Source organism: Octodon degus, unplaced genomic scaffold (genome assembly GCF_000260255.1).
Source record: "Octodon degus isolate 3935 unplaced genomic scaffold, OctDeg1.0 scaffold00037, whole genome shotgun sequence".
NCBI lineage: Eukaryota > Metazoa > Chordata > Mammalia > Rodentia > Octodontidae > Octodon > Octodon degus.
In genome coordinates, this window is record NW_004524613.1 from 1,444,433 (window position 1) to 1,459,105 (window position 14,673).

At 38.5% G+C, this 14,673-nt stretch overlaps 1 protein-coding gene across 1 annotated transcript in view; it reads left to right on the forward strand.

The window, feature by feature from the left end:
• Csnk2a1 (casein kinase 2 alpha 1) overlaps positions 1 to 14,673 on the forward strand; it is a gene marked incomplete at its 3' end in the record, with an annotated part of 31,256 nt that extends 16,583 nt beyond the window's left edge. The window contains exons 4-9 of the mRNA XM_023714949.1: positions 2,835 to 2,936; positions 3,444 to 3,494; positions 5,161 to 5,220; positions 7,031 to 7,114; positions 12,239 to 12,349; positions 14,572 to 14,673. Coding sequence (XP_023570717.1) covers positions 2,835 to 2,936; positions 3,444 to 3,494; positions 5,161 to 5,220; positions 7,031 to 7,114; positions 12,239 to 12,349; positions 14,572 to 14,673 — 510 coding nt within the window. The remainder of the gene's footprint in view (positions 1 to 2,834; positions 2,937 to 3,443; positions 3,495 to 5,160; positions 5,221 to 7,030; positions 7,115 to 12,238; positions 12,350 to 14,571) is intronic.

A 14,673-nucleotide genomic window follows, 5' to 3' on the forward strand; every position in this document is an offset into this window, starting at 1 on the left:
AACCTAGTCTACTTGCCTTTTTACTACTATAACAAATATAGAAAATAAAGGTTTTGTTAGTGAAGTACATTAACTAGAGCCAGATATAGCTGAGCGGCACAAGTGTCTGCCTGGCAAGCACCAGGTTTCAGTTCAATTCCTGGTGCCAATAATAATAATAACTGCACTTATGTGCATTAATTGTATATATTATATGCAGCTCAAGATAAGTCCTTTTTATTCATTGTTGCCCAAGCAGTAAATCTGAAAACCTGGACATACCTGAATTGTAGATGTCATGTTACCATACATGAGTGATAAACATGAGAAGAGAGATTAAAGATTAAATTGGTGAAGTCATAGACCTCTAATCTCTACATTTACTTCTGGTCTTAAATATTATAAGACTTTCATATCCTCTAGGTAGGTGAGAACTTACTGTTTGGGTTTTTTTCCTTCTTTTTTTAAGGGAAAGATTTTTTTCAGCTCAGTTTTCCTAACTGTACTGTATATTACAAGTATACAGTAAGCAATGTACATAATACAGGTGGAGTTTTCATAAACTATTTAAAATTTTTTATCACTTCCCTATTCATCTAGTAAGAGAAGTTACAGTGATCACATTAGAGTATAAATCTGTCATGAATCAGCTTTATAAATTTATAGATTAGAAGGATTCTATAAATGCGTTTTATATACCTTTTACCATAAGCCAGCTATTAGGAAGTAGCAGCTTAGTAGAAAATAGGAAGCAGGTGCTCAGGGAGATAGCTCAGTGGTATAAGCATCTGCCTGGCAAGCACAAGGTCCTAAGTTTGATCCCCAGTACCAAAAAAAAAAAGTGTGTTAGTCTCCAGAGGAAGAAAAGTTCACTTGGTCATAGGCTAGCAGATCAGAAAGATCTGAATACTTAAAGCAAGGAAAGAAAACTGACCACCTTGCTTTTCAGCCAGTGAGCAAAATTCTGACAGAAGCCTGGGTGACAAAACCATAGGTTAGCTGGATGTAGTAGAGTATACTGATAGTCCCAGTACTCTAGGAAGCTGAGGCAGGAGTATCCCAAGTTCAAGGCCCAACTTTGTCTCCCTGAAATGTCTGAGTTTTTTAAAAAAGGACTGAAGATGTACCTCATTGGTAGAGCACCTGCCTAGTAGTGTGAATCCTTAGTACCACCAAAAAAGAATTTTTAGCTGGTTTTTACTTTTTTCTTTTTAGTTAGGATCTTGTTGTATAGCTTAGGCTTGATTTGACTTTAATGTGTAACCCAGTCTAGCCTCAGACTCACAGTGGTCCTCCTGCTCCAACCCAGGTGCTTGGATTGCAGACATGCTCCACCACTCTCAGCTGGTTTTTACTTTTTTGATGTGACAACTAGAATGCTTAAAATTATATGCATGTCTTGCATTAGAATTCTGTTGGGCCAACACAGGTACAGATGGAAGAAGAGCCTCAGAAAAACCCAAATGATTTGTATCCCAAAACAGAAGCAGAAAAGATGAGTAAAGACAAAAGAACTTAGAAGTTATACTGTATAGACTGTTCATAACAGTTTGTATTGAAATTTGTTTGATTTTGGTTGGTTGGTTGGCTGGCTGGCTGGCTGGTGGTTTGGCTTTTGTTATTTTGAGACAGCCTTGCTCTCTAATATAAACTAGCCTCAAATTTGTGAGAATTATCCTGCATCAGCCTTCAAGTGCTAGTATTGCTGGGAATTTGTGCATGTTCTACCATGCCCAGTTTTGCATAGCAGTTTTTTAAAATGAAAGGTTGTGTTGATTCATTTTGTTTTGTTTTGTTTTTGTGATACTGGGGATTGAACTCAGGACCTTACCCTTGCCAGGCAAGCACTTATTCTACTGAGCTATCTCCCCAGCCTGAAAGGATTTGTTTATAAGCCTGTTAGTAATAATGCAGATAGCTCTTAATAAGTATTATGTCCCAGCAATGTTTTTTGGTCTCTTCAGGTATCTTACTTGATTCTGGCTGTGTGTTTATAATAAAGGCCTAGAGAAGTTATATATAATGGGCACAGAGCAACTAGGTTGAAGGTAGGATTTATTTGAGGAAGTCTTAGCTGAAGGTCAACACTTTACCCATAAGTTATACTAAACAAAGATAATTTGTTTGTCCTTTCTGTTGACCTTGATATCCTTCACCTATAGCATTTTTAAACATATAAATGTTTTATTGTTTTTGTTTTATTTGATACAGGGTCTTGCTGTGCAGTTCAGACTCGTAGTGGAGCTAGAGAGATAGCTCAGTGGCATAAAGGTTTGCATCACAAACTCAAGGTCCTGAGTTCAGTCCCCAGTACCAAAAAAAAAGGAGGAGCAGACTTATAGTGATCCTCCTGTCTCAGCCTCCCCAGGGTTGGGATTGTAGGCGTGCGCCACTATGCCCAGTTTCCACGGCAGGCAGGTACTGCATGCAGTACCAGATACCAAACTCAAGTCCTTGTGCTTGCCAGACAGGCACTTAGACTGCTGAGCTATCTCCCCAGCCCGTCTATAACATTATTAACTTAAGAAGAAAAGGATTCATGTTTCATTGTATTTTTTTACAAATTGTGGAGTTTTTTTTTTAATGATATATCTTATTATTGTTAACAAGTTAAATTGCTAGTAGATAGTTTTAAAGCACAGCATGTAATACTATTGAGTGAGATTAAATGTTAATTCTGCAGAGCTGTGTTCTTTGGAATGGAAATCTTTTTTCTTTAACTTTTGTATCTGTAGAGTTCTCAGCATAATACCAGAAGAAAGGGAATCAGAGAGGTGTCTGACACCTTCATCTATTACACTACCTGTTGGGATGTCCTGAAATTGCTTTTCACTAATGCATTTTTATCCTTTCAGCCAGTAAAAAAGAAGAAAATTAAGCGTGAAATAAAGATTTTGGAGAATTTGAGAGGAGGACCCAATATCATCACGTTGGCAGACATTGTAAAAGATCCTGTGGTGAGTATCACAGGCATTAGCAAGGCCCACCAGGCCTGAGGTGGTGATGGACCTAGAGCACAACTGGCCTTTTGCTTTCCCTCCCACCCTCAGCATTAAGTTCTGCTTTATAAGTGCTTAATCCAGTATACCATTTTAACTAGGTTAGGTCTTTCTTTCAAAGAGACCCACAGACTATTTCTTATTCTTCTAGGCTAAGAGACTGATAGCACTGGAAACTGAAATGTCTTAATCCATTTTGCAAACTCAGGTCCGATGCTGATGGGCGATGGGCGCATTGTCGGGCTGCCTAGAGCCTGGTGAGACTTCAGCTCCATGTCTTCTGTTTGAAATCCATCCTTAAAATGACCTAAGTGGTGGTGATCAGAGTGGGGAGGGCTTCTAGCAATAGAGGGTTTCTTACTACTGAGGCAAGACCTGCCAAATTCACCACGCAGCATCTTCAAACGTGTCTGCTAAACTTGTCAGTTCCATTACTAATGTGTGTGTTTGTTTTCTTTCCCCTAGTCACGAACCCCCGCCTTGGTTTTTGAACATGTAAACAACACAGACTTCAAGGTATACTATTAGTCAAATATTTAAAACTATGGAGTTTTTAGATCACCTAGAGAACCATTTATGGATATTATAAGAGAAGAATTTGTCACTTCTTAAAAGAACTTTTCATCCTGACATTGCTGAATCTTAAGATAGAAAAGTTCCTGTACAAGTTGTACTCATTTTCCACATAGTGCTATTTTGTCCATTTACTTGGTTACTGTTTTTTTTAATGACTACATTTATCTTTCATGACATGTCCACTATAATAAGGGCCACAGTACATGTTCACCCAGGGACTGGCTGTATAGCAATTTTTTTTAAGACACAAGGATATTCAAGAAGGAACATATTGTGTTTGTAGTAGTAGAAACTGCTAATTTCTTAGAATTGCTCAGAGCAATGGTTTTGTATACCCCATTGCCACCACCATTGAAACTGAGTATTGAACCTAGGAGTCCATTCATGCTATTCAGGCACTCCTGTCACTGAACTACCATGCAGCCCCTTATACTGTAGGTCATAAAAAGTCAGAAATGAGAAAGGATGATGTCAGATTTCTGCTCTAGCACATATTTGGTAGCCTACTTAATCTCAAACACTTGTTAATTTCAGTGTGACAAGAATATGGGCACTTTCTTGGAGTATAGGTTATAAAGGTATTTGACTTCCCTTTGCAGCAGTTTGAAGAATGTTATATATCAGTAAATGAAAGAACTCTTGTTGAGAAAGGGGTGAAGCAGGAAGATCACTGTGAGTTTGAGGCCAGCAGATCCTGTTCACCCCCCCCCAAAAAAAAAAAAAAGACAGGAAAGAAAGAAAAGGGAAATTGTTTTAAAATTAGAATGACATCTTCAAAAACAAAGGGGGAAAAAGAAAAAAGGGAGGGTAGGAATGTAGCTCAGTGGCTGAAGCACCTGTTTGGCAAGTGCAAGGTCCAGAGTTTTGATCTCCGGTACTGCCAAAAAAAAATCAGAGGATACCACTAAGTGTTTAAAGATATGTAGAAGTAAAAATTCTGTTGCCCGTTAAAAATTGGAGAGGTTACATTATAGTTCTTCAGAGTTTACTTTCAGTTTAGTGCAAGAATACTTCTGTTAAAGTGGCTCGACAGAGTTGGCCTCATGCCATCTACATACCTACTGATGATCAGCAGGGCTATGGAAAGTGGCTTAGTTCCCCATGTAAGGAGGTTGTATTTTTGCCAGAGCATCTTATAAGACGGTCTGAAAGTAAATGAAAAAGCAAAGTAGGGGGCTGGTGAGATGGCTTAGTGGTCTAAAGCACCTACTTAGAACAAGTTTAGCAAAGCACAGGGACTGCGGTTCAATCCCCCAGCACCACATGCCAGCCAGCCCCACCCCTGGTGAGCTGAGCTGGCCCCCCCACACACACACACGTAAATAAAATTTTTTTAAAAAAGCAAAGTAAATTATAAATGTGTATTTTCTCTTAATAGTGAATTATGAATTCACTAATACAAGTTTTTTTGCACTTGTACATTCCTAGCTGAAAAACCTCTAGTATCTCTTTAAAACGAATATTACATTGGAGAAATAGAAGTGAACGTATGAGTCTTGAAACAGTGGCAGACAAGCCAAGTCTTAGTTTGAATTACTGTAAAAATGAGAAATTGCCTCCCCATTAGCTTTATTTCATAGCTGAAGTGTTGCGTTTGTTTTTACAGCAATTGTACCAGACGTTAACAGACTATGATATTCGATTTTACATGTATGAGATTCTGAAGGTAAGAAACTGTGGATATTAAGTAGCTTTACATTAACCTTAGCACAGGCTGGATGTGGAAGCACATGCCTGTAATTCCAGCACTTGGGAGGCTGAGGCAGGAGGATAACTGTGAGTCCAAGGCCAGCCTGGGCTGCAAAGTGAGCTCAAGGCCAATCTGAACTGTATAAGGAGACCCTGTCTCCAAAAGACCAATAAAATTAAATAAATAAATATAAATTAACCTTAGCAGGACCAGCAAGATAACTCAGCAGACTGTCTACTTAGGCAAGCATGGTGACTGGGGTTTAATCTCTGGCACTACATGCTGTGCCACCAGACACACTGGACTGGCCTTCAAGACTGGACATGGTGGTACACACGTGTAATCCCAGTGCTGGGGAGGCTGAAAATAGGATCACTACGAGTCTGAGCTAAGTAATGAGACCCTATACCAAATATATAAAAAATAAATTAATAAATTAACCTTAACTTTGTTAAATAGTCCAGCTAATGGTAGAAAACTCATGAACTAACTTTGTAAAGTTACATTGAAAGAAAGTGCCTGTACTTGTAAGTTTTTAGTAATAATAGTATTGAACCCCTGGGCTAATGTAAGAGTTACAGAATGGTGTTTAGCAGGAGTGCAGTTTTGAATGCTTTAAGGAGGGTTTAGAAAAGAGCTGAGACTATAAATCATATTGTCAAAACTTACTTAAAAATAGCTCTTGATCTATTGGCTTCTAATATACTTTATTTCACTTAACATTCACCAAGTAAAACTATAAAATTTAACTGAGCCTTCAAAGGGTCATTGTCCTAAGGATTGTGTAAATCTCTGCTTAGGGATTGCTGATTGAAAATGGACTTTTGATTTCTAAAATGGGATCAACAAATATATCTTGTTCCTACTAGTTACAAGATCAGCTTTAGACAGGTGAGAATTACTAAGGGTTGGCTAAGGTTTCTTCTTAAACAAGGGTTGGCATCAAGCCTATTGCTTAAGCCTTACAACTTACCCAAAAGAAATTGTACTAGTATAGATACTTCATCTTTCCAATTTGCTCATACAATCTTGTGCCAAGCAGAGTTTGAGAAAGTTATGGATATGTCTGCTTAGCTTTGCCAGCTATAGGAATCCAAGTTGCCCTTGAGAAGGACAAGAACTTGGCTAATGCCGTCACTTGACTCAAAGGCCAGGATTAACAAAGCCAACAGTTATGTCCCTGAGTTCACCTTAACGTGAGGTTACATACTTTTCAAATTGGATTGATTGATGACCTCCATCAGGGACAAATAGTACTTTAAGCTTCATGAGCCTAGAGCATCTTTGTCACTCTGTTCTTTCCTGTTAATAGCACAGAAGCAGCCATGGGTAGTATGCAAACCAATAGGCTGACCGTGGTCAGTGACACATTATTCACAAAAGACAGCAGACTAGCTTTAACCTGTGGCTGTAAGTTAAAATAGGCTCTAAAGATTGACTGTTTTTCAAGTATTTTGAGATGTTGTTTATAGAGATAATCTAACCTTGGATAAGAGGGAAAAATTAGAAATGGTCTAATTGGTATATACTTTGAACTTTTCTGAACGGAAAGAATTTTGAAATAACTGTAAAGAACAAAATTTGAGATTCAAAGACCTAAGTTGGCTTTGGGATCCTGAACAACTTCCTAAAAAATAGCTGTGGGAGTGATTGTCCTGATCTTGATTCCCAGGGTTGTGAGCCAGAAGGGCTACATATGTGGAGGGAAAAGTTGAGAATTTAAAGAAAAAAAAAAAATCATTGTTATACAGTTTAACTTACCTCTTTTTACCTTTTTCTCTCACAGGCCCTGGATTATTGTCATAGCATGGGAATTATGCACAGAGATGTAAAGCCCCATAATGTCATGATTGATCATGAGCACAGAAAGGTAGAGTCACAGACTGACAAGTTTTACTTCATGATGGAGTAAAACCCATCTTTAACCCTTTGTCCCTAGTGAATGAATTAAACCATTATTTATGTTCCTGAGAATGCATCAAGGATACATATCTGTATAATGGGTAAAACATTTGCGTAGACCGAGAAATGAATGCTTTAACTTACTGAATAAGTTTCCTTAGAAACTATTTTCTCATTTGCCTTCTTTTTCTTGCCTGTACAATGGATGCCATTAGGTTAAATGTAAGAATTAAAAGTCACAGTTGTGAAGTGTTAAGATGTTGCTTTGCTTAGCAAGTGTCATGAAGACTTTGACTTTTGCACATGCTTCTTCATGAGACATGTAATGGCCATATATTTGTAACATTTCAGTTTTTTAAGGTAACCAAGCAATGATGACTGTCCGTTGTATTGTTGGGGGATGTGATTTGTTGACTTAACTAGTGATGTTTTTAGACACATACTATGTAACTGACCCTATTGTAAAGACTGGGGGATAGAATATACAAACAAACAAAGGAGACCAAACAATTGTTTATCCATGAAGAAGTTATTTTTTGAATGGCTTGTTAGAATAGAAAGTTTAAAGTAGTATGGAAGACAAGAGAATAGGGAATGGCAGAGGGTGTTTCAGTTGTAAAATAAGAAGTGAAAAAGTGATATTTTTAAAGACTGCTAACAGCAGCCTGAGCCTGTAATATCAAGAAACACCTCACAGGCAGAGATAATACCAAATACAAGAGCCTTAAAGCAAGAATGTGTGCCTGTCTGAATAGAGGGAAGTCAGTTCAAATTCAGTTAGTACAAGTATATAAGCATGTATGAATTCTGTGACCCAAAAGATTTTATCTTCACCAGTAAGTCAGCAGTTAATTCTATATTAAGAGACCCCAGCCAGATGTCTTAAATTAGTGGGTTCTGGCTCTGTCTACCTAGAGATGGCGTTAGATCGTGGGACTGGTCCTCCTGTGTCTACCCCCAACCCCATTAGTTCTTTTTAGCTCTGCTTCTGACCTACTATAATTTGGGGTTTCAACTACCTACACCTTGTGTTCAGGTCACTTGCCAGAGTGGTTAGAACTCAAAACACAGTTACCAGATTATTTGAAAGGACATTGTAAAAGACACAGACGAAAAGATTACATAGAACAAGGCATGCGGGAAGGGCAGAGAGACCTCCACACTATTTCCACATGTGCCACTGTCTTGGATCCTGCACATGTTTGGCTATTGAAAAACTCCAAATTCTTTCCTTTTGGGTTTTTATGGAGACTTCCTTGTGTTAAGTGTGATTGAAGCACAGGCAACCATACAGCAGAATGATTTAACAAAGGCTCTAATCTAATGCTAATAGGCTAAATGGAGAAAACCTTTCTCTATTCAGATTCATTTAGACTTCTTTGTGTAGTATTGCTCTCAGATGTTAGGACAGGACCCCTTCTGATGTGGGGATCTTATGGTAATCTGCTCCAAACATACATAGTTTCTGTAACCCAGTTTAGGGAAGACAAATTCTATTTCATGGTCGTCTTTGGAGGAAAAAAAAAATGCATAAACTTGGAAAAAAAAAAAAAAGAGGACAGTGGGAGAAATTTTGCTTTCTGAGGCTTAAACTGCCTAGCATTGCAATTTTTCACCTTTATTGTTCTAAGCCTGCTTCAGGAACCAAGGCCAAAAAGTTACGTACTTTACAAAAGATACCATTTTTTAGACATTTAGATTTTTTGATTTTTTTTTTTTTTTTTTTTTTTTTTGTGGAACTGGGGATTGAACTCAGGCCCTGTGCTTGCCAGGCAAGCGCTTATTCTACTGAGCTATATCCCCAGCCCTTGACATTTAGAGAATAACGGGTGCCATGAAAATTATAAGCCAGGATTAAAAAGAAAGACAGGATATAAATACGTCATGTAAACTAGCATGTTGGAACAGCAGCAAGGATAGAGCTGGAATAGAATGAATGGAGAAGAGCAAGAAATGAGGTCAAAGAGGTTAAAAAAAGAATCATGTAAATCCTTACAGGTTGTTGGCCTACCTTTTCTCTAAAGCTTTTGCAGAGCTTGAGAAGAACAATTATCATTTTCTCACTATTTCACTTTATATTAAATCTAAAATTAAAAATAATGACAATACCAGTTTTTGGAAAGGATGTGATAAAGTTTTACATCTCATACATAGCTGATGAGAATGTAAAATTTTAGCATTTGGGGAAATGCTAAACTTTCATAGTTTGTCGATTTCATAAGACACTAAATACAAGTATACTGCATAATCTGTGTCATTTATCTAAAACTTGGGTCCATCCCCAAACCTATAAACATGATTGAACCTTTATCTTTAATAGCTCAAAATTGAGAAGAAATACTGCCAGGCATGATGGTGCATGCCCTTAGTCCCAGCACTTGGGAGGCTGAGTCAAGAGGATTGCTCCAAATTGAGGCCACCCTGGGACTAGGGTGAATGGTCATATCCATACCATGCATTTAACTGTTTGAGTATCACTCATAAGAACACTGTTACATGTAGCCACTTGGGTGATCTTCTGGTAAGTGAAAAAAGCAAGACTGTATCAAAAATTATATGCTAATCACACACATCTATAATCCCAACACTCGGGAGATTGAGGTAAGGAGGGTCACCACTAGTTCAAGGCCATTCTGTTGCGGACCACAAATTGTAAATTGACATAGTATGTCCTAGGATCTCCTTGCCCTGTTTGCCTCATGAGCTGGTTTTAGAATGCGGAAACCATCTTCCTCTTGGTCAGTGAGATTTGTATCCAGGTGTGGGAATGAATCTTGGCTTGTTTCCTTTATGATGTTAAACTTGGCCATTCTACCACTGTCTTTGTGCTGTTCCAGAAACACCTCACTCCCTCCCTTACACTGGCTTAGTAAAATGCTAGCTAGCTGGAAATTCACAGCCTTTTGCTCCTCAAGAGCAACTGGTAGTCTCAGATCCCTGCTGTGCCCCCCCTCTACTGTGTCGTTTTTTCTTTCCTTTCTTGCCATACACAGTAAACCAGGCAGGTTGAAAGCCACTGCAGGAATGTCCAATAACTGGCACCATATGAAGGGTCACTGATAAGTCTGAAATACAGAACAAACCTTATCTCAGAAAAACAAAGTGATGCGTAATGATCTTGTGTATATGACATTTTCCTCTTGATAAAGACATATTGATCGAGAACAGGCTACTAAGAGTAGGAATAGCATATGGAGCACTCGTGATGAAAGAATTCTATATCCAGTGATGGAATAAAATTGCACCGCACATTCATAAAACTAGTAAAACCTGAGTAAGTTCTGTATATGAATTGTTCCATCGTCAATTTCCTTGGTTTCTTGTACTATAGGGATGGTAAATGTTGCTACTAAGGGAAACTGAGAGTGCACAGAACTTCTACTATTTTTGCAACTTACAGTGACTCTATAATTGTTTTAAAACAAGCAGCTTTTTAAAGAATTGTTCTGGCTGCTGTCTGGGGAATAGAGGCAGGAGTAACATTAATTAGACCAGTCAGGACAAAAGCCTATTCCAGTAAATCCAAAGAAATGATAGCAAGAGATACTGCAGATGTTGAGGATGGCCAGACTATAGCAGAGGCAAAACCAAAAAACGTAACAAAGAATATAGTAGAGCTAACAGGATTTGTTGACAGATAAAATATGGATTTGTTGACAGATAAATTGTGAGGGAAATAAACCCGTCAGTCCTGTTCTTACCTGCGTTAAATGGCAGGATAATTGAGATCACCTTTACCCAGGGAGAGAGTTGGGTTTGCTAGAAATTGGAGGTTGAAAGTGCCTGCCCGGCAAGCACAAGATCCTAAGTTCAATCCCCAGTACCAAAAACAAAAAGAAATTGGAGGTTGAGTTTTGAGTGTCCGCAGTTTATGAACATTGGAACTGTACAAGACTCACTTTTGTCAGATTTTGAACAAATTCAATTTATGAATGTTCTCCCCAGAGTGGAACTTACTTGTAAGTAGAAGGTGAACTAGGGAAGGGGAAGCAAATAAGGGAAAAGAAAGAAAAACAGGAAAAGAAGATAAAAATGGAAATAATGCTTTTGTAAATAGGGGAAGATGAGTTGAAGGTAGGATAAAAGAAGGAGGGAAAAAAAGTAACATGTCCAGTCGCAATTCTGTATCACAATTCTGTATCTTATGATCATTACATATACCCAAAATGCACCAATAAACTTAAATTTACAAAGAAAGATAAAGAGCTGGGAAGACAGCTCAGTAGCATAAGCACCTGCCTAGCTGAGTTCAGTTCCTGGTACCAATAATGAAAATAATGAGGAGGAGAGAAGGGGAGGGTGAAAACAAATATATAATAAGGAGCTATAGGTTCTCTTAAAGAAGAGTTCAGAAGACTGAAAATGGTTCATTTGTTCTACTTGCATGATTAGAAAGATTTCCTTGAGCTAAATTCAGTATCCCCCAAAATAAGAAGCAGTAGATAGCAGAACACTGCATAGCAGGGATGTTTTAGTGAAATGAATAGTTTAAGAAATTCATAAAAACATGCAGTGAGAGTCTCTTTCAGGAAATAGATTGTGGAGAAAGCTGTCTGTTAAGCTGAGAAATTTTATTTTTATCTTAAAAGCTATAGATAACCAGTAAATGGCTGCTTGCTTGCCTCTCTCTCTCTCTCTCCCTCCTTCTCTCCTTTCCCTCCCACCATTTTGCACCTCCCCCCACCCCCAGGGTATTGAAGATTATGTGACAGGGCCTTTGCAGGTAGCTACATTCCAAGGCGCTTTTTTTTTTTTTTTTAACGGAACCATGTTTTATTTCCTGTTCAGGCAGAGTTTGAACTTGTGATCCTCTGCCTTAGCTTCCCAGAGAGCTGAAATTATAGGTATGCACCATCCAAGGGCAGCATTGAAAGTTTGTTGTGTTTTTTTTTTGTTGTTGTTGTTTTTTTGCAGAACTGGGGATTGAACTCAGATCCTTGAGTTTGCCTGTCAAGCAATCACTTATCCTACTGAGCCATCTCCCCGGCCTGAAAGTTTTTAAGAGTATTCTAATACCAGAATGGAGCTTAGAGGAAGATAAAATTATTTATGGTTTATTCTCTCTCTCTCTCTCTTTCTTTTTTTCTTTCAGCTGCGGCTAATAGACTGGGGTCTGGCTGAGTTTTATCATCCTGGTCAAGAATATAATGTCCGAGTTGCTTCTCGATACTTCAAAGGCCCTGAGCTACTTGTAGACTATCAGGTAAAAAGAGAAGGGCAAATACGGTTTCAGTCCTATGACTTGCAAAAATGTCACCATGCTTTTGAGCAAGCCATTTACATGCATTCATTGCTATTCCTTATATGTGAAATGTAATATATAGATCACTTCATCCAGCATAGTTTGCATTGCATTATGTCAGTAGAATATAAGTCAATTTGCATTTGATCCCTAAAGAAAAAGTACACCCAAAATACTTTTTCTACTCAGAAATTACAGAACTGTTTAAATTTCAAGATAGCCTTAACCAATTTTTAAGAATAAAACCAAAATTGTTCCCTTATATATCTACTAAATTATGCCCTAAATATAAAAAGACTCCTCCCAGCAACAACAAAAAAATTTAATTACTGATACTTTCTCCAAGTATCAGTAATTTTTAAAAATTATTAATACATAATTTTTAAAAATTTAAAATGTCTGCCAACCAGGCAGGGCTACATATTGAGTTTAAGGCCAGCCTGAGCTACACAATAAGGACTTGTCTCAAAAAAGAGTCCACTAGGTGAGGTGATGCACATCTGTAATCGTAAGTACTCGAGAAGGCTAAAGCAGGAGAATTGCTGTGTGTTTGAGGCCAGCCTGGACTACATAGAGTACAAGGCTATTCTGAACTACAAGGTAAATCCCTGCCTCAAAAAAAAAGAAAAAAGAAAAAAACAGTCAAGCAAAATTGTTTTGCTCTGTCCTAAAAATTCCATTTCTGGGGCCTAAAGAATGTAACCCTAATTCTAAAAACATAATTTGCACTTAAAACTATTCCTTACAGCGTTATTTTAAAATAGTGACAAAAACAGCCTTAATTTAGGGAAATTTAAAATTAAATTTGACATTTTAAAAATTGTGATACCTACTAAAAGATTTTCACAAGCTAATAGTTTGGGAATTTTCTTGTGTAAATTTAAAAAAAAAAAAAAGCTCAGCACAGTATGTGTAGGTTGGTTTGAAAATGGATGGAAGAGGGCCGGCCAGATAGCTCAGCAGACTTAAGCATCTGCTTCAGCAGAGTACAGCGGCTAGGGTTTGATCCCTGCCCTGCTGTGGTGTCATGCGCCTGTAATCCCAGTGTTTGGGAGGCTAAAAACAGGAGGATCATACAAGTCCAGTCTACATAGTGAGACCCTATAGACCCTGTCCTAAACTCATAAAAATAAATGAATAATAGAATAAAATAAAATGGATGGAAGATGGGCTGGGAAGTTAGCTCAGTAGAATAAGTACTAGCCTGGCAAGCGAAAGGTCCTGGAGTTTGATTCCTGATACCACCAAATAAATGGATGGATAAATGGATGGATGGATGGATGGATGGATGGATGGATGGATGGATGGATGGATGGGTGGATGGGTGGATGGGTGGATGGGTGGATGGGTGGATGGGTGGATGGGTGGACGGACAGACGGACAGACGGACGGACAGAAGACCATAAACAACTACATGGAATGGCCAGCAAAATAGCTTAGCAGACTAAACACCTGCATAGGAAAGCGCAGGGACTGGGGTTCAGTCCCTGGCACCACATGCTATGCTGGCCCTGCCCCTTTGCATACTGAACCAGCCACTAAGACCAGTTGTGGTGGCATAGACTTGTAATCCCAGTTCTGGGGAGGCTGAAAACAGGAGGATCATTACAAGTCCAATCTACATAGTGAGACCCTGTACCAAATACATTTTTTTTAAAAAAAAAAGAACTACATGGAGTTATTGATATTTTGGCTGGCTAACTTGCCTTATTTTTATTTAAATTTTTGTGTGTATGTGTGTAAGTTGTTTTGAGACATGGTCTCACTGTGGCTGACCTGGAACTCACTGTGTAGCCCAGACTGGCCTTGAACTCACAGCAATCTTCCTGCCTCAGGCTCCTGAGTCCTGGGGCTACTGGCATGTGGTACCTGGCTGTGGTTTTGGGAGCGGGTGTTTGGTTTGAGATAGGGTTGCACTATATAGTTCAGGCTAGCCTTGTACTCATTGTGTTGTCCTGACTGACCTCATGCTTGTAGCAGTCTTTTTGCCTCAACCTTTCCTAAGTGCTGGGATTATAGGTGTGCACTCCCACTCCTGGCTTTCAAGTTGTTATCCTCCTGTTTCATCTTCTCAGAGTGCTTGGATAACAAGAATATGCCACTGTGCCCAGCAAAAAGTTGTTATTTTGGAGGGACAAACCTGGAGATTCATAAATGATAACTGTGCATTTCCTTTAATGTAGATGTATGATTATAGTTTGGATATGTGGAGTTTGGGTTGTATGCTGGCAAGTATGATCTTCCGGAAGGAGCCATTTTTCCATGGACATGACAATTATGATCAG